The sequence below is a fragment of the Ursus americanus genome, chromosome 19 (genome assembly GCF_024610735.1).
Source record: "Ursus americanus isolate L20-20 chromosome 19, mUrsAme1.1.p, whole genome shotgun sequence".
Taxonomy (NCBI): domain Eukaryota; kingdom Metazoa; phylum Chordata; class Mammalia; order Carnivora; family Ursidae; genus Ursus; species Ursus americanus.
This window is the reverse complement of record NC_142145.1, coordinates 48,496,625-48,524,478: the sequence shown is the minus strand read 5'-3', so window position 1 is coordinate 48,524,478 and position 27,854 is coordinate 48,496,625. Positions and strand designations below refer to the sequence as shown.

Below are 27,854 nucleotides of genomic sequence, written 5' to 3'. Positions count from 1 at the left end.
AGTGCATTCATGCCAGCATGTTTCCGAGCACTTGCATGTATAAAAATAAAGAATAGAGGCAGTATGAATGCTGAATCCTGTCTTATTCTAGGAAAGAATTTTATCAATGGATACATTAACTTATTAGGGGGAAAAGCTCTTCCTTCTCAGTAAGAGATCTATTTCTGTTAAAAATGTTATATGTTTAATGGTCATAGAAATGTATAATATATTTATGTTATTTTGATCCGTATGTACAAATAATAATTACAGGCGATAACTCAACTGAGAATGAATATTTGATACCTATATTTTTGTGTCTGGGGAGATTTTTAATTTTTAAAATCTAAAAATGCTAACATTTTATTGATCAATAAAAGATGCTTAAACATAGGGCTCCTGAGTGGCTCAGGCAGTTGCGTCTGCCTTTGGCTCAAGTCGTGATCCCAGGGGCCTGGGACCAAGTCCTGAGTCGGGCTCCCTGCTCTGCAGGGAGTCTGCTTCTCCCTCTGTACCTCCCCACACTCGTTCTCTCTCTCTTGCTCGGTCTCTCAAATAAATAAATAAAATCTTTTTTAAAAAGATGCTTAAGCATAAAAATATATTGCATGAAGATAAAATTCTCTGAGAAAAGGAGAATTTTCTCTGAGAAAAGGAGAATTTCCATAGCTCATTGGCCATAAAATAGTCAGGTTCCCTTTCTAACTTATTTTTTGGCAATTTCTCTGGCAAATATATCAAATATATGGTTGAATAGGCTGTATTTATTTCTCTGAGAAAATCAGAATTTAAGGAGAAAATGGGAAGAAATAAGATTTCTGTTTAAGAAAAACTTGTTTGCTATCTTTAAGTGGATGATATTGGGTGTCAAACTGCCATGATATTTAGATTCCATTGGATACATTTTAAAGAGGGATGAAACTTATAATTTTAAAATGCTAATATTTACAATACATGGGAAATAAAATTTTACTCTCCTTTCAACTTATGTTGAAAAATCACATGCAAGAGCATATAAACTTCTTCAGATTCCTTTTAGGAAGTTTGAGAGCAAAAACATTAGAATATTATTGGTCTAAAGAAACCTCCTTGGGGCGCCTGGGTGGCTCGGTCGGTTAAGCATCTGCCTTTGGCTTAGGTCATGATCCCAGGGTCCTGGGATGGAGCCCTGCATCGAGCCCTGCATGGAGCCCTGCGTCAGAGTCCTGCATCCAGCCCCACATCAGGCTCCCTGCTCAGCAGGGAGTCTGCTTCTGCCCCTCCCCTTGCTCTTGCTTTCTCTCTCTCTCTCTCTCTCTCTCTCAAATAAGTAAATAAGATCTTTAAAAAAGAAACCTTTTCTTTACACACCAAACTCTCAAGAATGTTGATCCAATTAGGTCAAGGAAAGCAGGAAACATTTTGGAGAGCTAACTCTGAGTCAGGTACTTTGTAATAATGTCATTTTATAATCAACACTACCGTTTGTTGATGCTTTTCATTATGGATTATTTATTGTAGTTCTCATAACTACTCTATAAAACAAAAACTATTCCTTTTATTAGTTTAAGGTAAAGATACCAAGGTTTAGAGAGGTTAAGGGTCTCGCCTGAAGTCACACCCCTAGGAAATACAGCAGCTGGGAGTGGAATCCAGGTGAGCCTGGGCGCAGAGCCTTTTCAAGGCCGCGGCTCTCCACTTGCCAACCCCCCCTTCCTGCTCCTCACTCTGCAGGTTTTCCATAGCTCATTGGCCATAAAATAGTCAGGTTCCCTTTCTAACTTATTTTTTGGCACTTTCTCTGGCAAATATATCAAATATATGGTTGAATAGGCTGTATTTATTTGAGACTGCTGCACATTAACGAGTCCAAGATGCTATCAATAGTGTCTTTTTTTTTTATGGCCCTCAGTTTTGATAGGAGAGGTGTTTTTTTTTCCTTGATTTTTTTAAATGATTTTTTTAAATGATTTTTTTATTATATTATGTTAGTCACCATACAGTACATCCCTGGTTTCTGATGTAAGGCTCGATGATTCATTAGTTGCATATAACACCCAGTGCACCATGCAATACGTGCCCTCCTTACTACCCATCACCAGTCTATCCCATTCCCCCACCCCCCTCCCCTGAGGTCCTCAGTTTGTTTCTCAGAGTCCATAGTCTCTCCTGTTTCATTCCCTCTTCTGATTACCCCCCCTTTCTTTATCCCTTTCTTCTCCTACGGATCTTCCTAGTTCTTATGTTAATAGGAGAGGTTTTATCTTCATTTGCAGTCGATTATGTTCAACTGGCTGCCTCTGACCCTCTTCCTCTGACAAGCCTTCCTGTCAAATAGAATTTCAAGACTGGGTGGAAAATGCTTTAACGGTTTTGAGTCCTCTCTCATTATATTCCTTTTCAGAACTGGGAAGACTAATCATAAATATATTTCCACTGTAACTTTGGTGACATATACTGGCAAACAAGCTTCTGATTATTATATTGCACCAAGGTTCAAACTATGAGGTTAAGTAAGTGTCAGCCAAAGACATCTTGTATTTTCCATAAACTACGTGTGGCCTTGTTCAAGGAGAGCCCTGTTGTGTCAGTTTTAAAAAGAAACAATGAAGTGCACTGGTGTTCACAGCAGCATTATTCACGATGGCCCGAAGGAGGAGGCAACCCACGTATCCATGGATGGGTGAGTGAATAGACAAAGTGTGATACACACACACACACACACACACGCACACACACACAATGGAATAGTCTTTAACCTTAAAAAAAAATTCCAACACAGCCTACAGAATGGATCAAACCTAAGGACGCTGTGCCAAGTAAAATAAGCCCGTCACAAAAGGCCAAGTGCTGTCTGATTCCACTCAGGCGAGGTGCCTGGAGGAGGCAGACAGGAGAATGGTGCTCGCGAGGGACCCGGGAGGAGAGAGAAATGGGGAGTCAGTGTTTCGTGGGTATAGAGTTTAATTTGGGGAAGATGAAAAAGTGCTCGCGGTGGATGGAGGTGACGGCTGCACAATGATGGGAATGTACTCAATGCTACCGAACTGTACACTTGAAAATGGTTAAGATAATACAGTTTATTATGTATGTTTTGCCACCACAACAAAAAATCTGCGCAGAAGTTACAGGTCTTTACTAAACAAAGATTTTTTTCAAGAAGTCAATTATTATATTGTAAATCCAAAAGCAAATTGAAAGAAGTACCCTTTGTTCATTAGAAAGTGGCATATCTGTAGTAGAAATGATGGAAAACAGACACCTTGGTGATTTTATATTTATTTAATATACAAAGAACTACTAATATACCATAGAATTCAGTAGTATGTACATGTGGGTTTTTTTTTAAGGAATTTTACTTTAACTCAGTTTGAATAGCTATTAAACTACCCTTCAGCATGAGAAAATTGTGGTACTTCGTAGCAGGTAACGGACATACTTTCCTGCTGTTCATTTATTACTTTATCTCATACATTTGGGGTTTTTGGTCTCAGAGGTACCCGCACAGGTCATTCTACTTGCCAGGTATAGGATGCATCAGGTTTTCTTACCTTTAAAAAAAAGCATAAAAATCAAAATATTAATAAATTATTTATAGACAGTGTATTTTTTTCTGGGAATAAAAGTTCAGAATGGGTAATAGCATAAATGCTCTTGGGGCTTTTGAAAAAATTAATACATAGCAAAATAATGGAAAGCCCATTTTCTTTAAAGAAGAGAAGAGGGAAGAGAAGGTGGGAGGAAAGGAAGAAAGGGAAAGAGCAAAGGAAAGGAGATAGAAGGACAGTGGGAAAAGAAGAGGAAAAAGGAAATATATCCGGCTGAACAGTTTCTCCTTTTCTGGAAAGTCAAGTGTCCTCTCTTCAATTCCCAGAGGCCTGGGCCATGGGACTGACTATATGCCATCTTGCATCACTGTTACATGTACGTCTTTTAAACCCCCGCCCCAGCCCCTGCTGGAGAGGAAACTCATTTGGGAAGAATCTTGTCAAAGATTCTCCTCCACAGTACCTGGGTTCTGTGCCTTCACTTAGGAGATGCAAAAAAGATATCGATCGTTTGACTACTATAACTTGAAAAAAAGTTCTCCAGAACTCAAAGGTAAAGGGACAGGCAGCAAGTTACATAATATCTAGCTTAATTATACATTGACCTACTAACAAGGTCCCTTATGAGTGATAACTTAGAATTAAAATTTAATTATTATTTAAGATTGATTATATTACCAAAAGAGAATGTTATATACAGTTTTAATTGTGCCACTAACTCAGAAGATTTTAAACTACAATCTACTTAACCATTCTCTTGTCTTTAGACATTACAATTGTTTTTAAAATGTTACTCCTTTTTTTTTTTAAAGATTTTATTTATTTGACAGAGGGAGACAGCCAGCGAGAGAGGGAACACAAGCAGGGGGAGTGGGAGAGGAAGAAGCAGGCTCATAGCGGAAGAGCCTGATGTGGGGCTCGATCCCAGAACACTAGGATCATGCCCTGAGCCAAAGGCAGATGCTTAACAACTGCACCACCCAGGCGCCCCTTAAAATGTTGCTACTTTAAATAATTTTGCAAATATAGATTTTGGGGCTAGGGGAGACTTTTTTTTTTTTTTTTTAATAGGCTTCACGGCCAGCATGGAGCTCAATGCAGGGCTTGAACTTAACGACCCTAGATCAAGACCCGAGCTGAGATCAAGAGTCCTCTTAACCTACTAAGCTACCTTGGTGCTCCTGCAGGGGAGTTGGGGAGACTTTTAATCAAATATAGATTTATTTCTTAGGATTGATTCCAGAAATGGAATTGCTATATCAAAAAGAAGTTTTATGGCTCTTGACATGCATAATCAAATAGCTTTTCAAAAAGCTATTTTCAGAGAGGCAAAAACAGTTTGTGTTCTTGCCAAGAACATATAAGAATTTCCATTTCATCACATTCCTATCAAAATTTTGTATTTTTTAAAATTTACACATTTGATAGGCACACAGTGCTATCATCTTAATTTTTATGTCTTTGATGATTAATGAGGTTGAATATATTTTCCAGGTATTTTATCTACATGGGGCTTGAACTCATGACCCTGAGATCAAGAGTCCGTTGCTCTTCCAACTGAGCCAGCCTGGCACCCCTATTTTCTGGATATTTAAAAACTAGTTTTGTTGTCTTTCCCTTAATGAATCATCTATTCCTATCAACAAGGCATTCCTAACCAGACACTCTGCTTACCAAGTTTTAAAATGTTTCTTAATATGCTGCACAGCTTTCTCCAGCACGTAGCTAATGAAGTTAGAACTCTCAGCATTTTCTTCAAGAGGGGTCTTGAGTGTGAAGTTGGGGGAAGACAGAACGCTTAAGTCTACCATCGTGTCATCTTGTTTGGAAAAATCGCCTTCCTGAACATTTGGAACCACCTAAGAAGAAGGATCACACATGAAAGATTACTCTACCCCAGTGTACATTCAGCATTCATGTAAGAGCCATCAGTTAGGACAGGCCGGGTTGTGCTGAGGTAACAAAGTAGCCCCAGCATCCCAGTGGCTTCACACAGCAAACATTTATTTCTCACTCATGTTTCGTGTCCATTTCAGGCGCTCTGCACAGCCTCCACTGCTCGGGACCCTGGTTGACAGTGGCATGTCATCTCGTGGCTGTAACACGAGGAAGGCCTGGCTTTCTTTGTGCCCTTGGCAGAGACAGAGAGCAGATGAGTACACACGGGCCCTGCACTCTCTCAGTCTAGAAATAACCCTGGTCAGTCTTGTTCGCATTTCCTTGGCCAGAACTTGCCACGTGGCACCAGCAAGTTCTGACAGCAAGAGCTGCTGACAGAGTATTTGGTGAGCACAACTGTCAGCGTCACAAATATTAATGTGATGCACCAAGCTTAATACTGAGTTTTTCTAGGACATTTACAATTGAGGGTGGCATGTGTGATGTTTGTGAGACCCAGTCATCTGAAAGTCACAGGGGTTACTCTTAGTGAATTCTCAAGTGTGTGTACTTTGATTTTAATAATTTAAATGACACTGTACTGACATGCAAGTTCATGTAACCTCAAGAGAACTATTTTGAAAATGTTTTCAAATAACCCCCTTATCAAAAAAACTAAAACAAAATATTAAGAAGCAGAATAAAAACTGATAATTTCTTAATTCTAGTTTATGAAAGAATAGTGAACATGATTTCCCCCCTTTTCCTTTTGGTGAATATAACCACATAAAAACTGCATAAAGCTTTTTTGTCTAGTTTAATGAATAATTATAAAGCTAACACCGTGTAACTACAACCTGAGGGGCATAACTTTTCACCTGTTGGAATTTGTGTATTCCTCTTCGGTCCTTGCTGTTTTATGACTTTGCACTTCCTGTTACATGATGAAATAAGAGCTGTTTTGAGAAAAATAACTTTTACAGGTAGTTTGGCAAAGTGGTTAAGTTCAACAATTCCGGAAAAATGCTGCTTAGGTTTGAATCCTAGTTCTGCTGCTTTCCTAGCTGTGTGACCTCAGACAAGTTGTTTAACTTCTCTGTGCCTCACCTGTAAAATGTGAAAAACAATACCTCGGAGGGATCACTGAGAGTATGAAACGGTCTGGTGTATGAAAAAGTCTTAGAACATTGCCTGATGCATAGTAAGCGCTCTTTTGTGACAATGATTATTAGAACAATGTATCTTTGAAAACCATAATTTTATTTCATATGGAGATTTTTGCACAGAACTGCCTTTGTCATCAATATAAAGAATTTCAGGTAAATCTGTTAGTGTTACCCAGAGACACTAGAATAGAAGCAAACTGAAGCATAGAATGGAAAATACGACGATGAAAGCAATTAACTCTGGGCTGTGATTAGACTGAAAGCACTGCTCAAATTTTTCTTCAGATTTTATTCTTTAAGACAAGAGCTTTTCCTCATTAGTTGAAAGTCTGTATTTGTGCGGATGATCAAATATACTGAATTATTTTACTCTCCTCGGGTACGATCTATCTAACGGAGGAAATGAATCAGAGAATCAGCCGGGATGGGAGCGTGGTTTTCAGAACATTTGGCTGTTCGAGAGTTACAAATACATTTTACGTCATGACTCAAAAACAAGTCTTACATATATGTATACACACATATTTACACACACGTACACGCACATAATGGAAATGAACGTTCCATGATATATGCGATATGATTTGTTAAAGATAATGTGCTCTAATATTTTCTCTCCCAGTCTGCCCTATTCTGTTTTGTTTGTTTAATGTGCTGGTTATGACTCTCTAAACTTATGTCTCAAACCACACAGGGGCCACAACTTTGCAGTCTGAAAGAGAACTACTAGGACACAGATTATCATAGGCCAGATTCCCTGGAAGCAGAGCCTGAGACTCTGACGCAAGTGACGGACTAAGGGTGACTTCAGGGGAAACTCGGGGCGGGGGGGGGGGGGGGGGGGATTCGGCAACCAACACAGACAAGAGGGAGAAGCTAATCTAGGAATGTGGCTTCAGGTGACCTCTGGCCTCAGCTTGATGCTGCAGGGAGCTCTTTTTTTTTTAAATTTATTTAAATTCAATTAGTTGACATATAGTATATTAGTTTCAGAGGTAGAGTTCACTGATTCGTCAGTTGCGAATAACACCCAGCGCTCATCACATCACGTGCCTCCTTAATGCGCCGCACCCGTTACCCCCGCCCCCGCAGCAACCCTCAGTCGGTTTCTTATGATTAAGAGTCTCTTATGGTTTGGCTCCCTCTCTGATTTGGACTTGTTTTGTTTCTGCGGCTGGGAGCTCTTAAGTGTCCCCTAGGGCAAGCCTTTGGAGAAGGTTTGGGGGCGAGAAGAGCAGTTAGCAGCCGCACCAGCCAAAGTTGGTAAAAGGATCCCGGGGGATCTGGGTAAGGCACTGATATTACATGAGGCACAAACTATTGCTTCCTCAGTTGCTCTGCCTGGTGATTTTTGTATCCAGGTCTTTTTAGGAACCGTCAGTAACTAACCTCGTCAGGAGTCGTCAGCCCGGTACATTTGTATGTTAACGTAATGCGGTTACGGGAGTGGGGGTGGGGCAGTTGGTTGGAAGAGAAATCAGTCACTGTTTTATGTTATTGATTGACGGTGGGAAACATGGTATAAGTGCAACTTAAGATGGCAGTATGTTTTGTTGTGAATATTAGTATACAAATACGTTTAACTCGCAAGGTAAGTCAGCAGCTTTTTGTTTCAAAAACTATTGAGAGCTAGAATTTGCAAAACTCTTGCTTTGGATAAGGAACCTATACTTATGGCTTTACGGACATCCGTTTGAAGGCATCCTTTTATGATTTCCATTCTTCAGGGGGGAAAACTGAGACCTAGAAAGGTTACGGAATGTTCCCAAACTTACTCAGCTGCTAAGTATCAGGGTCAGCATTTGAGCTCGTTGCTTCACCTGAAAGTTTTCTCTCTTAAAAATTACACTGGTCAGGTTTCTTCAAAGTTACTTGTATCAGTTAAGTACATCCCCGTAGCTCTAAGCAGAATTGGCCATGTCTGGACTAGAAAGCATTTTGCATTTTAAGTTGGTTTTCTTTATAGAGTTTCTTGTTTCAGGTCAGCCTGAATACAATCATAATGGAAATACGAATATCCTCCCACAGCTTGTTTTCGAATGCCGATGTACTACACAGGTGAATTAACAGAAAAAAATCAATGTATGCACATGGAATCGCCATATCTGTTCTCGGGTCTCTCCATTACCTTTATGGAACTGGAGACGTTCTCAGTTCCTGGAATCTGGTTTGCCAGTTCAGCCACCCAGCCAAATTCCTCTCTCATCTTCTCCATCAGATAGGTGGTGTCCTCTAGGTGACGCTGGGTCATCTGGAGAACCTGGGCATATTGCTGATGGGATACGTTGACCAGTTCGAGGGCCTCATCTACTTTTGTGTGTAGTTCAGGTACGTGGGGACAGTCTAGCAAAGAAGAAAGTCACATGGTGAAGGAAAATGCCCATGACATTTGGAGTTGGGTGATGTGGGTTTAAATCCCAGCCCTTAAGCTTTCTAGGTCTATTTCCAGCCTTTGGACCTTCAGTGAGTTTTCAATTAGGTAAAATAGGCGTGAATGATATAACACTGTGAAGTGCCTGCTCATTGGACATTTAGCAAATGTGTCTTTTTCTTTTCCTCCTTTCGGTAGTGTCTCTGAAGGGTCATCAGGGCTACTCACTGACATTCTGATCAGGGCGCATGGGAGATTGTGCTTCCCATCACCTTGAAGTTGAGTGTGGTGTTTTCAAGGTGATGGGTCTCACCTCTGGAGGATACACAAGGAACAGTTAAGGATTTATCATGTTCCCTTTCCCCTGATGGCAGAACTAGGTTTGCTCCATATAGTGGAGGCTGCAATGCCCTGAGTGACAGGTGTAGCAGAGCGTCCACTCAAACTGTAATTGACGCAGCAGAGTGAGAAATAAACCTTTGTGCTTACAAGACACTACGATTTTGCAGCTCTGTGCTGTATTGCACAACAGCCCATCTGAACTGAGTCAGGATTACAGGAAGTTACATAGCTGTGTTGATGAGCAGCTTGATACTGTGGAAAGATGATCTGAAGACCGACCACTCACACTTCCCAAAGCTTCCTACAAAGTACAACGTTTAAGAGTGTGGTATTGACATAGGATAGACATAAGGATCAATGGAATAGAATTGAGAGTCGAAATAAGCCCTATATTTACTGTTAATGGGTTTTCAACGAAGGCGCCAAGATAATTCTATGAGGGAAAGAACAGTCTTTTCAAGAGGTGGAACTGAGACAACTGGATATCCAGTGCAAAAGAAAGAAACTGGATTCCTACCTCACACCATACAAAAATGAACTCCAATGTATCAGAGACCTAAATACAGGGACTAGATATGTAAGTCTTGTAGGTGAAACATAAGTGTGAATCTATGTGACCTTGGATTAGGCAATGGTTTCTTTTCTTTTTCTTTTTTTTTTTAAGATTTATTTATTTATTTGAGAGAGAGAGTGAGGGTGAGTGGAGGGAGGGGCAGAGGGAAAAGGAAGGGACAGAATCTCAAGCGGACTCCCCACTGAGCACGGAGCCCCATGTGGGGCTCGACCTCATGACCCTGAGATCATAGCCTGAGCTGAAATCAGACACTTAATTGACTGAGCCCCCTGGCACTTCAGCGATGGCTTCTTAGATGTAGCATCAAAATACAAAAAAGAAAAGAAATAGATAAGTTAGACTTCATTGAAATGAAAAATTTTTTTACTTCAAAAGGGACCATTCCAAAAGTGAAAAGTCAGCACATGGGAATGGGAGAAAATATTTGTAGATAATATATCTGATAAGGGTTTAGTATCTAGAATATATAAAGAACTCTTACAACTCAATGATAAAAAGACAAACAACAAAATTAAAATATGGGCAAAGGATTTGAGTAGACATTTCTCCAAAGGAGATACACAAATGTTCACATGGTAGTAGATAGATATCCAACAGCAAGAGAGAATTTTTTTGTTTTTTTTTAAAAGATTTTATTTATTTATTTGAGAGAGTGAGTGAGTGAGTGAGAGAGAATGAATGGGGTGGGGAGGGGCAGAAGAAGATGCCCCACTGAGCAGGGAGCCCGACTCTACTGCGGGACTGGATCTAGGGGTCACCACCTGAGCCAAAGGCAGACGCTTCATGGACTGAGCCACCCAGATGCCCCAGAACAAGGTTTAATTTACTAGCACATGTCAAGCCTGCACTTTGGTCACATTTGCCAATGCTGCATTCACTAAGAACAGACCCACAGCCAAGCCCAGATTTATGGACTGGAAAAAAAAAAAAAATATATATATATATATAATAAATAAAAAATATAAAATAAAATATTTCTTGATGGAAGAAACCACAAATTATTGTGGTTATTTTGTTTTAATCTATACATATGCCCCCTTCTGCCTAGGAGAGTTCCCAGTTTATGCCTATTGTTCTTAAGTAATTGATTATATACCCGCATCACTTTCAAAACAGATCTAGTTCAATTGATAATTATATGGTCTTATATAACAAAATGGGCAGGAGACAAAGTTCCTTGGTATAAATCCCATGTGCCTACCACTTATATTAAGAAATGAAATATTACCTAAACATACGAAGCCCCCACTGGGCCCCTTCCACATCAAAACCCCTTAGTGTCCTCTCAAAGGGATACTATTATTTTGAATTTGGATGTATATATTCAGTACCAGCAATTGATATGGGAGAAGAGGAAAAGAGTCACAGTAAATCTGTTTAAAATCAGGGTCAAAAATGCATGGTAACTAGTGGGAAAACAAAAAGATTTATGATGTCTTGGAAAATGTTTATCAAATATAAATTTATTATAAGATTTATAAGATCTTGCATCTATAATTATAGCTATGTGGTTCATCTTAGAACAAGGAAAGAATCAAATGTTGCTTGAAGAGGCAAAATTAATGTTGGGCAAAATGTAGAAGAGTTGTTTGTAATAGCGACACATGGAAGCAACTTAACTAGACTTAAGGAGAATGGATAAATTTGATACGTCTGCACAGACTGACGGGAGCAGGGACTTAATGACTTAGAACACGTATTCACATGGCCGGATCTCACAAACTATATTGTGACAAACCAAGTTGCCAAAGAATACATAACTAATAATATTTTACATTGTTAAGAAAAATCATCCAAAATTTGGAAATAAGGCAGAAGAATGGCTGCATTCTTTTCAACGTTATATAAAGCACTGACCAAGAGACCACCTAAAGCCGCTTTGATTCTCTAGGGAAATGATCTTTTGTTGGGTTTACCATTTACTGGTGCTCAGGGCCAGATTCTATGTGCTTAGACGAACATCTAAATTGAAAAGTTGCGAGGGCTCTTTGTCCAGTAGAGACATAAATTATTTTGGTCTGATAGAAAACATTACTGCAAAACTTATTTTATTGCCCAATAACTAGTTTGTATTTAATTTTGCAATCTGACTTCCATGTTCTGTCTATCTTTGACTATAATTTCTTTAGTCTCTCCTGTACTCCTTTGAAACACCTTTAGCACTTTGTGGATTCCCTCATTAACAGGATAAATTCATCTTGACACGTGCTCATTTTATATTTATATGAGTCATAGTTTTAAACTTAAAAATCATACTTGGACAATACAAAATGAAACACATGCAAAACATTGCTATGTATGCTGTGTGTGTTATTAGATACATACACGTGATAACAGTATAAAGAAAAGCAAAGGAGTAATAAACACTAAACTCAAAATAGCAGTTTCCTTTTGAGGGGATAAAGAGGATGTGATCTGGAAGGGGCACAGAGGGGGCTTCATCTATTTTGGTAATGTTTTGTTTCTGAATCCAGTTGTAGGCACATGGGTTCTTGTTCTTGCATCCTTCATACCGTTGTAACAAAATGCATTTTATCCTAAAAGCTTCAAGTCGTATGGGAGCGCGATAGAGCACCCTTTCCTTGACGTTTTCTCTATGCAGCAGCCGATTCACGTTGCCTGCTTTCCGTGTTACCCGATGTCTGCTGAATCGAACGCATCGTCTGATGTGTATTGATTGCCTGAGACATTTGTACTGTATTATCTGATTTCTGCCGTGTTTTTTCCAGTTTTATTGAGCAATCATTGACATATATTACTGTCTAAGTTTAAGATGTACTGTCTGGTGGTCTGATTTACATATATTGTGAACTAATTCTTGCAATAGTTTAGTTAATATCCATCATGTCGTAGAGATCCAACAGGAAGAAAACAAAATTTCTCCTTGTGAGGGGAACTCTTAGGATCTACTTTCATACCGACTTTCCCGTACGTCGCACAGCAGGTTAGCGATGGCCATCCCGCCGTGGCTTACCTGCCTCGCGCCTCTTTATCTTATAACTGGAAGCTTGTACCTCTTGACCACCTTTCTCCGGTTCCCTCTCCCATCTTCTGCATGATTTTATGACAGGGAGAGATTATTCAGCCAAGTTTTTAACTGGATGAAAGGAAGTCGATGATACATAGATGGGATGTTTGAGTGGGACTATTTTTGTAAGTAATCAGGGTATTTGTGTATATTTTTCTGTTATAAAAACTTCTGTTTCTGCATGCAACCTTGTAACTGTGACTTAAAAAGCAAAACCTTCAATAATGAAAATCAGTATGGTAGACATTTCATGTAATCTGGAAAACACCTGTATAAAATAGATCTGTTATTTCCATTCTCCATGTGATGAAACAGAGGTGCAGAGTCAGTGAATTAGCCATTCAGGAGAAAAAACAAAAAGGTCCAGTTTATATTCAATCTTCTAGCCTTTTAGCAACTCCTTCCTTCAGGGCTTCAGCGAGGTGAAAAGCAGAAGCATAGGAATCGAAACCTCTTGGCTTTTATGAGAAAATGTGTTGGGGGGGGGTGGGCTGGCAGGTGGGAGGAGTGACTTTAGTTAGGGGAGGGGAAAGGAGAAGAGGGGAGGGAGGGAGGACAGTGAGGGGCCGTAGGAGGGAAGCATTTCTCGCCTTTCTTGGCCAGGTCTGGGAGGAGAAGGGTTGTTTCTGAGGAGGAGCCATTTTACATATTTAAATACGAACTAGGAATTAACCCACCAATTGGAAAGGGTTAATGCCACTTACAACAAAACAAAACAACTCACTTGGCTAACAATTTGCTTATACAACGGAAGGTGGCTTCCGTGGTGGGCTCTCTTTTTCTTGCAGTAAGAAGGAAGGAGTGCCCTAATTTGCTCCTACCTTCTCTTTTGCACGCAGTAGTGGTTCTTGGTCTTTAAGCATAAAAAATGTTGCAGGAGCAATGATGGAATTTTAAATAAGAGAAAAAGGGAGTTGGCTTACTTTTGAATAATGAAAGTTTCTAAACCTACACTGAGCACCCCCAGATGGGAATCAGCATGCAAAAAAAAGTGCTTGAGGGAAGGTAAATGAACCCATGATGCTTGTAAAAGTGAGATTGTGACCTCTGAGCAGAATACTATTGAAACCCTGGAAAATAATAATTATTTACCTTCCCACAGGTAATCCTGACATTTTTGGCATCTGGCATGAAACTGGAAACATTCTGACAAATTCTGGCCAAGTTCTCCACACAGTCCTCTGTCCCGCACAGGCAACACCTTTGAAGTCAGGCTTCCATGGTTAGAATCTGCAGGTAACATAGTGTTTGCACATTAATGTCATTAGGGTCTGCATTTTAAAGGCGTGGGCGTGACATCATTTCTTTTTCGTACCAGTTCTTTCAAAATCGTTCTGTATTCAGTCATAGGAGGGCATACTGTGGCACAATTTGCTAGGACAATTTGACATCTATTTAAAATTGCATATATTCTTTGATCCAACAACCCCATTACTATGATTGTTTGTACACTGCCCCCCCCCCCCGCCTCCGAAAGGTTAATGCATATAATTTTATTTTCTGGAAAGAATCATGAGGAATCTTTTCGAAGAGATACTTGATGGGGTGAGAGAGGGCAGCTTTCATTTGTTTGTTCTTTTATATATTTGAATTATTTTAGTGTGTCTTATTTTTATTATTATTATTTCTGATGTCCGTGACTTAAATAAGGGATTATAGGCCACTTTTCTCTTTGGATTTCTTTCTATTTAAAAATTTTCTAATAATTATTTTAATTTTTTAAAGCTATAATTGGAAAGTACATTGGAGTTTGAAAGGTACTGGGACTGTTTCCAAAGCTGGGTGGTAGGCATTTACTTTCTTACTATTCCTTTTGCATTTCACATATATAATGTTATGAACGATGGGTCAAAGATTTAGGGAAACATCTAAAGCCAATCAACTTTTGAGAAACCCTTTTCTTTTTCTGGAAGAATTAAAAATTCCTATGAAAATGATGATGTAAGAAAGAAGACTGTCCCACAGAAAATTGACAGTTCTCAACTGAGAGTTTCACATTAGGAAACATTTATTATTAATTTACAACCTGATGATTTTTTTCTTCAATTAAATCGTCAACATTTTAAAATGAAACATTTCATTTTGAGCTGAATTGTGGAGTCTGTTGCTTAAAAACCTGAGGCATTGGTTAGATCACCCCCAGGACCCCTGTGAGGAGTTCTGCTGCAGAGCTTGTCTCTGTTTTCTGTACTAGTCGCTTTCTTATCTTCTCTGTTAGACTCCCCCCACTGAGGGAAGGGATTTGGTCTTGTCAGTTGAAATCATGCCATTCTCCTGTACCTTCCTCTGTTATTTCACTTACAATATGGTAACGGAGGTAATGTAATTGTCCAGTGATCTGTTCTCCTTTCTCTGGACTGAGCTCCGGAGAGGCAGGGGCTGTGTCATAATCGTGGTTTTATTCCCAGCATCTAGACTAATATGGGGTATACAGATCAGGGATGGTAAATTCCAGAGCCATACGCTACCAGTTCCTCATCCTGTCCATGGCATGGCAGTAACCCATCACAGAGCCTCCAGACCCCTCTAGGCAGCTACTTCCGGTGCCATCACTCATATTGGCCATATACTGTCCCCACCTGCCTCTGTCTCGCCACCCCACTCAAGGGAAAATTAAAGTCAGCGAATGCTCTCTAAGGTAGGATTAGAACTCTTACCTCCCAGCCTCTGGCACTGCACCAAGCTACTACACCACACAGTTTTATTGAACGCAGTCTCCTCTATCCTTTCCAGAGATTGACACGGCAAGCGAGGACAACTTCAAGAGCTATTTTATTCTCTTTCAACAGATTCAGGAACTGAGGTTTAGAAAGACCAAAGTGGGAAGGAAATTCTCCCATATGAAGACTAAAATGAAACCACACTCAATCAAATACAAATATTAAAAACCAAAATATTTCAGATTTTTTTTTTTCTAAGGAGGCTCCACGCCCGTTGTGGGGCCCAACACGGGGCTTGAACTCACAGCCCTGAGATCAGGACCTGAGCTGAGATCAAGAGTTGAGTGCTTAAACAACTAAGCCACCCAGGTGCCCCAATGTTTGATTTTTTATAATCTCCTCTTTTCTTTTAATGGTGCTCATTATTCAATTCTAGCTATTTTTCTAATTTTAGCTCTTAGGACAATCATGACAAATAAAGCCCATCCATGAAGGTTGTCAGATACACAGCGCTCACTCACTCACTCAGTGTTGGCCATTATAACTGACAAGAGGCTTGTACTGGTTTCCTGTTGCCGTTGTGACAGATTACCACACATTTAGTGGTTTTAAAATAACACCAATGATCTTCTGGTTTTGTAGGTCAGAAGTTTGAAATGGGTCTCACTGGCCTAAAATCAAGGCGTGGGCAGCAATTTTTTTCCCCCCTGGAGGCTCTAGGGGAGAATCTATTTCCTTGCCTTTCCAAGTTCTAGAAGCCAACTATAGTCCTTGGCTCCTGGCCCCCTTCCTCCAGCTGCAAAGCCAGCAAAGTAGGGCCAAGTCCTTCTCATGCTACCGTCTCTAGAGATTCCACTCTGCCTTCCTCTTCCACTTCTAACAACCCTTGTAGCCACATGGTAATTCAGAATAATCTCCCCATTTTAAGGTCAGCTGACAAGCAACCTCAGTTCCATCTACAACCTTACTTTCCCTTTGCTGTGTAACACACCATATTCACAGGTCCTGAGGATTAGGGTGTAGATATCTTCGGGCAGCTGTTATTCTGTCTACAAGGGGGCAAAGCTCAGAATGTCTTTTCATTAGGCAGATTTTCCAGGAGCGTTAGGTTTATTGTTCACCTACCACCTGTCCAGAAAAGTCATGGAAACCACTTGCAAATACCCTACAACCCCTGCCTATTCTTGATAAATAGTCCACAGGTGCTCATCTGAGAGGAGAGCGTCCCCTCTGTGGAGCCAGCTGGGCGCTGTCTGGTTAGGGGAGGGATAGCAGAGGAAAGAGAGTGTAAGAGTGTAACACGGGCTCTTTTGTTTTGTTTTTCATATTTGCATTATATTACCTTTGCATCACAGGGGGCTCTGGATATGCAGGTTATCACCAACGTGGAGGTTGTGCAGAGGGTCAGCTGAGGGGGGGGGGCTGGTTCTGGGCTGTGAGAATGGGGAGGAAGCTGGGGCAGAACTGGTGGAAATCTACATTCTTAGTCGGTGGAGTGGGAGGGAGTTGCAGTGATTAGGAAGTTATTTCCATTTCAAAGTGGAGGAATCACTATATACTCCTGTGCACGTGTGAACGTAGCAACCCCCGAATAAGGTTGTATGCAATGTGAAAGATGGGGGGCGCCAATTTGTTCTAATGAACACATGCCAAACATTATCCCCAAACAATTGGTATCTCTGTAGAAGTTCAGGCAAAACTTATCTAATATCACCCCAGGGTTGGTATGTTTAGTCTACTGCGTTGATGCTTTCCTTGAATATCGGCAAACTTGGAACCTCAGGATAGAACACCAGAGAAAACACCTGATTTACGAGAAAGTCCTCCAGAGTCTGAACAAGAACCCAACAAGGATTCCAGTAATGATGGCTGTTCTCTGCTCATGGGACAATGGGACGGGAAAGATGGCATGTGTTGTTTTTTGGCTTCAGTTTCTGGTGCTGTGACGTAGGCGCCTTCTAGATAGAGACCAGCGATACAATGTCATGGTGATTTTGAGAATTTGATTCAGATGTTGCAGGTACAGCTGGTATAATTGGAAAATAACTAGAAGGAGCCCATTTCTTTCTACATTCAAAAAGCTATGCATAAATTAATATATACAACTTGGAGAGTTTGGAGAGAAGTATAAACCCATGAAACTATCACCACAATCCATGCCATAAACCTATCCATCACTTCCAAAAGTGTTCTCCTGCCCTTTTATTTGTTATTGTTACTATCATCATTATTAAGAATGCGTAACATAAGATCTACCCTCTTAGGAAATTTTCAAGTATTCAGTACAGTGTTTTTAATGATAGGCGCTTTCCTGCACAATTGGACTTATAAGTTTAGGACTTACTCATCTTGCGTAACAGAAACTTTGCACTCTCTGACCAACATCTCCCATTTCCCCCTCAACTCAGCTCCCAGCAACCCCATTCTAATCTCTGCTTCCACGACCTGACTAGTTTAGACCCCTCATATAAGTGGTACCATATATAGTATTTGTCCTTCTGTGTGTGGCTTGTTTCAGTTAGCATAATGTCCTCCAGTTCATTCATGTTGTTACAAATGGCAGGATTTCTAGAAGGAGCCCACATTATTTTTCATGTCAGAGGGGAGTATTTTCCCATGGGCCTGTGTCCATAAGACAAAAGTCTAAGGAAATGTAGATGTTACCTTGGCCCAGCCAGCAGCTCTCATTTCTGAGATGCTGTGTCCCAGCCACCCCCACAGAAGCCCAAGGAAGGCATCGTCTTCTGCCTGAAGACAACATGGACCATCGTGGGGCATGTTTGGCCTTGGTTGAGGCACTTCTTATCCTTTATAGATATTCTGGTGTCTGTAGTTTGGGGTTTGTCTGTGAGCATCTTCTGTGTTTTTGTGCATAAATGCTACGATTTAAAGGCATAAGGCAGTGATGCAGAGGACACTGGGCACTCAGCGTGACCCGGTTAATACAGGACATGAGGGCTCCTTCCCAAACTGGGAGTTGAGGAGTCTAGACTGATTTTAAAGAAATCCCATGATGTTCTAGCAGAATAGAGCTGAGCATATCTACATGAGTTTTAATAAAGGAGGCAACTTTCGTTCAGCTTCTCACGCTGCTAGCATTTTCTTTCTCAGCTTTGAAAATTTGCTTTAACAAGAGATACCAGCCCCACAGGGCTCTTGGCAATGACAGAGGAGGGATGGTGTTCGGCAGACTTCAAAGCTTTCTCTAAGAGGCTCTGAAATTTTGATTCTCCATAAATTGTCACTCTCAGAAACCTTGCACAACTTAGAAATGTCTACTCTTTCCAAAGGAAAACAAAGCTTAACCTTAGTATTGACATCTAAGGAAAGCTCATCTTTTAATACTTGCCTTTGCCTTGTTCTGGTGAATCCTCTATTGCATTCAGTGTCTTGGTGATTGTTGCGCTGATACTGCGGTAAATAGAGAGGCTGAAATTATAAAAGAGCTGGAAGAAGCTGGGAATGTCCCAACTTTGCACAGGATCTGCTTTTTCCCTCGGCTCTTTGGATGGAGCGGGAAGAAAGTCAGGCCGCATTAAGTCTGTATCTGGCATGAAATATGATTGGAAAGTCTGGTCAAATTCTTGCTGCATCTGTTTGAAAACGTTAAGACTTCGGTTAAAGAGAAATGTCACGTCCACAGTCAGCTGGCTGAACACAGTCTCTATTTGAGCCACTTGCGTGTCCTCCTCAATGAACTGTTCCCCCACAGGGAGACCTTTCTCATTATCCTCATGGAAAGGAAACAGGTATTCATAGATCTTCCTGAAAAACTCTTCGACCTGCGGGGTGGAGGATAAAATGGAATAAGAAATTAATTCTTTCTGGACCATTTCTTTTTTTAAAATCAATTTTATTTTGTTATTTTTAAATGGAATGATAATTGACAGGGACCACTTCTTACTGTAAATTTTAAAGTCCATTTACACTGGTCGTTCTAAATCAAAAACAATTCTGGGCAAGCTAGGAAAAGGTGACTCATTTTAAGATCATTTATGAACACTCTTGTACCTTTAATTTTGAGTGTGGAAAGAGGATCTGAAACTCTTGTTTATATGTGCCTGCCCAAGGCCTGAAAAGGCCAAGTTTTCAGTATTGTTGACAAGCCACACCTGATGTGGTGGCCGTGGTCGGCATGCCAGCCGGTACCGTCTAGGTTGCCACAGAACTGTGAAGAAGGCTCTTGTTTTCACCTCTGTCTCAGGGTTTGGGGTGGGGAGGGGTTGCCTTGTTTCATTCAGTGGACTATTGTTAGTGAATTTATGGTCTCCTCTTTCTTGTCTCACAAACTAGACTATGGAAAGGAAAAGATAAACACATTCACACTGTATTATAGAAACTTGATTGAGTTAGATAGGTTACTTAGGGATGGTTATATATTAGTAGAATCAAAGCCCTCCTTGGCTATAGTCAAAGAAATGAAGCTATAATGGTAGAATTTTATACTCAGTGGGAGAATTTTTTCCAGCAGTCACACAGTGCTCTCCATCTATATGGTACCCAACTTCATGCCAGAACACAATTGCCCTTATATTGTAGTGATGTGGCCATGCTGACTGTTACAGAGCATACCAACTATGAAACCTCACAGGGCTAGCATCCTAGTGCTGTTCAAAGAATTCTCCAGGAATCCCTACATTACTCGTGCCTTCCTCAAAAAGTATTGTGGGTCAATTGTCTGCCCCTCTCTCTGCCAGCTTCTATTTCCCTGAATCCACCCACAAAAACAAATCTTAAAGCCCCAAGACATTTTCATAAAGTCACACAACTGGCACAGACAGGAATGGTCCCCAAATCTCCTGCTTCCAGCCAGTGCTCATTCTACTGTATTCTGGTATATTGGAGAGTGACCGGGGCTATAAAAATAGAGCAGACGCAATTAACAGTTGAGGTAAATTAACTTGGCAAATGAATTGTCCTAGGGGTTGCTCCCGCTATAATCGGATATGGCACTGCCAAGCCAGGAACATACCCTAATTAGTGCATGCTCTGATACGGGGAGGGAGATTTCACTGCCTTTCATATTCAGCTCACTTCTTGAAGGGAAGAGAAATTGAGGCCAATGCAATAGGAGCCTTTTATAGGGCAGAACTCATCCTATTCAGGTCACCACCCTCTGTGATTCCCTCTGCCCAGACAATAACCAAAGGGAACAAAAAAGAAAACATGCCAGTCGTGCAGGACATGCGCAGATATGGCTGCAGAGGACATGAACGTGTACCTATGTGTGTGTTGCTGGAAGAGGCGAAGCCTATCGAAGGAGAGATTCAGGAGGCAGAGAATGTCTCCAAATGTTTGGCCTCCAGGGAAAAAAATGAAAGCAGGTTGAAATCAGAGACTATAATACTATTATTCAGAATTCAATTTGGCGTTTATTAGATACCTACAATGCTTACATGAAGATAGATAACATATCCATGCCCTCAAAGAGCTTACAATCTAGTGGGGACATATTCACAAATAACAAAAGGCAGAAAGAGTCAGAATATCTCTAAGAGCGATATATTCAGTGCCATTACCGGGAGAGACAAACACTGAATGGCTGTTTGAGCTGATAAGTTGAATGTACATAGGTTGTTTCTGCATAAGCCAGCATGAATGCTGGAGTCTAGATCGTAAAAGGCCGGAATCAGGTCAGGCATCTCTATTCTAAATAGTAAGATAAATTAATTTTTAAAAATTAAACTGGAGGGGCGCCTGGGTGGCACAGCGGTTAAGCGTCTGCCTTCGGCTCAGGGCGTGATCCCGGCGTTGTGGGATCGAGCCCCACATCAGGCTCTTCCGCTATGAGCCTGCTTCTTCCTCTCCCACTCCCCCTGCTTGTGTTCCCTCTCTCGCTGGCTGTCTCCCTCTCTGTCGAATAAATAAAATAAAATTTAAAAAAAAATTAAACTGGAGTAAGTACCGTAAGAATTCTGAAAGCTCGAGCTCTGTTTCCCCTTACCGTGTTTGTCATGGACCAACTAGGTTGGCAGGTTGTGTAAAGTCTCATGCAGTCACTCTCCAGGCAAGACTTGCATTCATCCCAGGAATCTGGCAAAGACACCTGGCATAGACTTTCTTCTTCTTCCAGATGTTCCTGAACTTCATTCATGAGTTTCAGGGCTTCCTGATTAAAAAGGAGAAACAAATACCCATCTCGTAATTCTGTGTGCACCGTAGCTGATTTCACCGCTTAAAAAGTGTGCATATTCTGATGTATTTCTTCATTCTTTCATCGGGCCCCTGGCTGCTGACAGATCTACTTGAATCTACCTTTCTGTTTGATTAAGAAAAGAGCACTGATCGATCCCTACTGAAGACTGCAAATCTTACCCATCTATTCATTTGTCATTCAACAGCTATTTATTGGGTACTTGCTATGGGACAGACCACGAGATGTGGGTGAACCATGACATGGTCCCCACTCTCGCGGATGACTATAATTTACTTGTTTACTTGTCTGTCTCCACATCTAGTTCTTGGCAGATGCGGAAAGTGGGCTTTAAGGCTTATAAAGCTTACAAATTTATTTATTTATGCTGCCTTTGATTTTTGTATGTGCTTAAACTTGCAAGAAAGTGCAATTCTTGTATATCAAATCTGCCTAGCAAGTTACACTCTAATTACAGAGATGCTGCGTTGGGGGGCATGGAGGGGGAGAGGGGAGGGGTGAGGCGTCTTTCTTCTCATCCATATTCCAAGTGCTCCCCCTCGTGGTGCCTTGCTGTATGTATCCAGGTCCCACTCTGGGTGATAAGGGAACCCAGCAGAAGTGACACCTGTCCCTGAGAATCTCAACCTTGCCCCAGGACCTCCCTCAAGGCCAGCACCCCTGCCTAGCCCCCTGGCCTCCTTGCACATGTGGACTTCTAAGGACTGGTTCCCTCCAAGCCTGAGACCTAGTTCAGGGGACAGACGGGTGTAATGGATTCCTCCATCAAACAGTTTCAGAGCTAACAATGATTCCCTTAAGTGAAAACCACATGAGGGAGCAAAGTTTCTGTCCTTAAAACCAATTTAGTGTGCATTTTTACCTAATGGAAGAGAAAAACAAATCACCCTTCCCTGGCATGTTAAGCCCAAAGAACCATGTGGCGCCGAGAATCTTTTGAGGATTTTCTTATCTCCTTGGGCGTTGCAGAATAATTTTGGATTCCTACGTCTTCTCAAGAAAGTTACCCTATCGTGGCAGGAAACAATACTGCCCACATTTCCTAAGTCTGTCCCAGTTTTAAATACCCTGTTCATTGTCACCATAAACCAAAACCCCACTATTTCCAATTCCAAACTACAGTTGCTGTGTACCTTTGGGCAAATTACTTAACATTTCTGAGTCTCAGTACCTTCCTTAACAAAGAGGAATAGCGATAGGGTTTACCTCTGAAGGCTTTGTATTAAGTGAGATGAGCAAGCAAGCCATCTAGTGTGTTATTACCTGTTTCCTTCCACTCACCTCCAAGAGCACAACGAAAACCAGTTACCAAATCACCTGTGCCAAGTTTCCGTAGTGACATGTTGTGGAGGAAGATCTCTGGTTTAGGAATGCCCTGCCCATTCCTTCTGTTCCCCCCTAGATGTCCCACCCACGGACTATTCCCGTAGTTTACAGTGTATCAAAGTCCCATATAAACTTGGTGTGAGGTTAAAATCACTTTAAGCCCCCCTGGAGTTCCCACTTTTAGTTCGTTTCAGATGCTCTCACTAAATATTAATAGCAAGGGGCTGTAGAGTGGTCCATTATGACCCTGGGTCCCCTGAGGATAGGCGGTGCTCTGCGCTGGGGGACTGGGGCACCAAACTCATATTTGCTGTCATAGTTTGTCCGAAGTATCCTTTATCTTCACTTTAATGTAATTTCAGCGCGGGAGACTCAAACAGGTTTTTCCATTTTTAAATGGACTCTTTGAGTGTCCAAACCTTAACTGAGCTGACATTGGCTTACTTGACCCACCCCTAACTGGAGCATTCTTTTCATAGTTTTACACCGTTGGCTTGTGGGGAGGCTGAGGAAAGGGAGAAAAACAAAGTCACTGGGTCCCAGAGACACAGCGCTGCCCGCTGACTTTTTCCCCGTCATTCATTACAGGGCTGGGTTACACGTTCACGAACATCGTGAGCCTCAGTTTCCTCAGCCGTAAAGTGAAAATAATGGGTTTCGCAGATGCTGGAAGGATTACATGTGATATTGTGTTTTATAAAGGGCCTGTAAATGATATCGAATGTCATTATTTCCAGGGGTCGGTTCACAATCCCACTGGGGAAGAATCCAGCTCTTCTTCCCCAGAGGCCACTGTGCTCAGAAATAGAATTCTGGCAGCTCCCTGCAGTTTGGGGGCCCCCAATTCACATGTCTATAGGTGTAGGGGGAAATATTAAAACTTCTATTTTTATGTTTTAATTTAAAAATTGGTGGTTGGGGGAGGCGAAAATGGGGAGTTGTGCAATGGGTACAGAGTTTCCGTTTTGCCAGATGGGAGGAATTCTGGAGCTTGGTTGCACAGCGGTGTGTAGGTACTTAACACTATTGAACTATAACACATGAAAATGGTTAAGGTGGTAAATTTGATGTTATGTGTATTTTACCGCATTTACAAATTTTTAAAAATAAAATTTAAAAGTAATTGACTCTCAATGTTAAAATTTAAAATATTTTCCAAATTATTATTTTTTAAAATATTTTATTTATTCGTTTGAGACAGAAAAATACAGAGAGAGCATGAGCAGAGGGAGAGGCAGAAGGAGAGGGAGAAGCAGACTCCCTGCTGAGCCAGGAGCCAGACGTGGGGACAGACCCTTAACCATCTGAGCCACCCAGGTGCCCTCCAAATCATTTTTGTTACCGTTTTGATTTCTTCTTTGATTTAAGGGCAATGTTGGAAAATAATTTAAAAAAATAATTGAAATGTTTTGAATGTTATGTTCATTGTTAGTGGTCTTAAACTGGGAGCCATGCAATGTTCATAATTTAGAAACATATTAAGCTTTGTACTGTAATATATGAATAATTTTTAACATCCTCTATGGACATTTAGATGTATAATCAGCCCTTGAAAACATGGGTTTGAATACATGGGTCCACTTACATGTGGATTTTTTTTTCTCTTTATGATATCCTTAATATTTTTTCTTTATTGTAGGAATACAGTATATAAGGCATCCTACACACAAAATATGTATTATTTGACTGTTGATGTTATTGGTAAGGCTTCTGTCAACAGTACACTATCAGTAATTTAGTTTTTAGGGAGTTAAAAGTTACATGCAGATTTTTGGCTGGAGGTCAGCACCCCTTACCCCTGCATTGTTCAAGAGTCAACTGTAATGTATATTTCCCATTGCTAAGGTACATAGTTTGAACTGCGGCTCTTAAGTAAAGGCATTTGAGTGAAGAAATTGATTAGGGTGATGTACTATTTCATATACACTGGGGCTGTCTTATGGTGCTTATGTCAGACCATTCCATGTTGCCGGCTGCTCAGGAGGACCCTGGGGAAGTGGGGCCCTCCACATTCCAGGAGCATGGACACTGGTTCCCTCTCTATTCCCTTAGAGCTGATGGCAATGAATTGCCAATTTAAGAGAACGCAGGTAAATGATCGTTTTATTACCTAATTTTAACTAGACTAACCCTCACTAAATGGACAAGAGGCTTAAAAAATCCTGAAAAAAAAAATAACCAGCATATTAAAAAAATGTGAATAATTTAAGCTCAGGTAGACAAGAAACAAATGGCAGAGCTGATACTTCTTCATTATAAGCTCTTTGTTGGTCACGTGACAAAGTAAAACTATGATCTAATCAGATCTGGCGATCGGCTAAAAAAATTTCAAAATACTCTCCAGAAGATTATCTGAAATATGGACTTAATACCCACCCTGGCTAGTGATGAACCTCATTCTTGAGATATTAATGGTAGCAATTCATGTGTCTAACTTCTAAATAAATTAATGTGCATAAATTTAGGAGTGAAGGCTAATAATAATTTTAGTAATAGGGATGGGAGATCAAAAACCTTTGGAAAGCACAGATTTAGCCAAAAACTTCCGAAACAGTTTTGAATCAACATCCCAAGTCAGAAAGAATTAAGGATAAAGTCTTTTCAAGAAAGTAGCACTTCCCTAATAGAGACAAATCCCCCAAATTCCTGGATTTGGAGTCCTGCAAAGGTCTACTCTGCTAGCACTGTGTTCTTGGAAGAAATCTGAAATTTCCTTCAAACTTTTCCTCCACTAAGAGCGGCTGTCCAGAAAATCCATTATTAGGGGAAAGAAGTAATTTATCAATTGCACTAAGCAATGCAGTGTTTATGGTCTAGCTATATTTAAGAACAGGTGTTATTCTCAATTACTGTACCTGCTTTTCTTCTCTGCATTTCTTCAGGGTTTTCATCAGATTGGTATGTTCCTCCTCTCTTCTTTCCATCATGATTTTCATCTGCTTCATACCAATCAAAGCCTTCTTTACCTTTTCCTCTACATTTAGGTCTCCAGCCTCAGAAAAACCTAAAAGATACATTGTAGTTTTTTCCTTTGAGATCTGCTCAGATTACAGTGTATCAGAATTACAACGAGTTCACGATTTTTCCTGCCTCCAAACTGGAGGCTTAGCTGTTCTTTTACTGCATCAAACTCTGAAAGTAGATGACAATGACTCGGCTGTCAGCTGCCACATGGACGGAGCTGCCACATAGATGATACGTTCTATCCCTCGCTTCTGAGCTCCTAGGCAAGTCAGAGTTCATTTAAACTCATTCTTGTCATTTTCCTCAGGGCCTGCGTCCATTTATCCATTTTTTTCTTTCACTTAAAACTCAAGTGTGTTTATATTAGAAAAAAAATTGAAATTTTCTTCACAGACAATTTATATTAAATGCCCGACTGGGCACCTCAAACATAGTGAACAATTTCCCTTTCTTTCAGCTTTAATTGCCTTCCCAGGAGGCGTCAAACCTAGAAAGTACCTCACATAATGCAAGATTCTTTAATAACCTACTGGACATCTCTCACACACCGCTAATTAGCATGTAGTGGGTATGAAATTCATTTTCATTCTCTCTTTGCAGTAGTCAATGTGCAAAGGAGCTTATTCTTGCTTCTAAATTTACTATTAGACACCCCTAAAGCAACATTTTAACTTATTTATTTTTCTCAGTGTTCAGTATCCAAAGCATATACTCTCAAATAAAGGTCACAAGTTAATGACATAGACCCACCAGATTTGATGTCATTGTAATCCCGTTCTTTCACTATCTCAAGAATAACTGCACAGATTACTTTAATTGTTTAAATTTTTCAAATGCTAGAAAAGAATTTCACTGTTCATTAAAACTGTGCTTAGAGGACACCAAACATCTGGATGATACCACGAAAGGCAGTCCAAAACCTGGCAAGTTTTGTCTGTGTGATAGCAAACATCTGGATATGTGAACGTTCTCAGATACCCGCCTGGAATTTTCTATTCTTACTCCAGATGTTTGGCGTCATGTCTGTTTGGTTGAAGTGCCTAGAGAACCTCTCACCGTGAAACTAGAAGGCCGTACTGAATACAGTTATCTCTCAACTCTCAATCACTGTACGTGCCAGCAGGACATGCAAACAGGGCACGGTGCGGATAAAGAAACCAAACGTACCCTTCAGGTTTCCATGGATATCGGTGCTGTCCTTCCAAGTCGGTGCGCAGTGACAATCTTTCAACCATAGCAGATACACAATAAACACCAGGAGTGATGGCTTCATGTTCCTGCTGTTCCTGCAAAGGAAAAATAAACCTGAACCAAATGCCTTCCATTCGGTTAGTTTTTGCCGGCATCAATTGAAAACACATGGTGATCCGAAGCATTTTTCTGTCAGTTTTTCTTTATGACTTTAGACAAGTTATGCTAATATGCCTGGGACATAAGGAGACTTGGAATATAAATTTTTAAAAAGACAACCAAGTCCCTATTTTGTTTACATTCTTTATGACAGTTAAATAAGGTCGTCATCTGAAGTATTTGAACTTGAAGACAACGAATAGCGTGGGTCATAGCCCCATAGAATCCATACTTCATTTTATGTTCTTGTCAACAGTAAACATCCTGAAATACAGAATTAGTTAAAATATGTCAGAGGGATTTTTTTTTTCTCCAAAATTCTGAGTGTTCAAGCAAGTTTTGACCTAGGTAGTCCATTACTTATTTTTTTTTTATGAAAGCAAAAACAATCTCACAGATTTTTCCCATATGTCTTATAAAACCATCAAGATATATGAATACTGTACAATTAAATTTTTTCTTCTCAGATAATGAATTTCCTTTTAAATTTAATTTGATATACTTTTGTTATAAACATTCCAAATACAAATGAGTG

General features: G+C 40.5%; 1 protein-coding gene and 1 long non-coding RNA gene across 2 annotated transcripts; one reads left to right on the top strand and one right to left on the bottom strand.

Moving 5' to 3' along the window:
• Nucleotides 1-5,176: 5,176 nt before the first annotated feature.
• Nucleotides 5,177-27,248, bottom strand: CLUL1 (clusterin like 1). The gene is made up of 7 exons (XM_045781785.2): nt 27,137-27,248; nt 25,861-26,009; nt 21,470-21,634; nt 18,875-19,307; nt 13,958-14,095; nt 8,679-8,893; nt 5,177-5,365 (listed from the first exon to the last, which is right to left on the bottom strand). The coding sequence occupies exons 1-7, from the start codon at nt 27,240-27,242 to the stop codon at nt 5,177-5,179; spliced, it is 1,395 nt and encodes a 464-aa protein (XP_045637741.2). The 5' UTR covers nt 27,243-27,248.
• On the top strand, nt 7,684-24,322 carry LOC148108515 (uncharacterized). Its single transcript, XR_015727813.1, has 3 exons — nt 7,684-7,837; nt 13,968-14,101; nt 24,207-24,322. It is a non-coding gene; the product is annotated as an uncharacterized LOC148108515 (long non-coding RNA).
• Nucleotides 27,249-27,854: the final 606 nt, after the last annotated feature.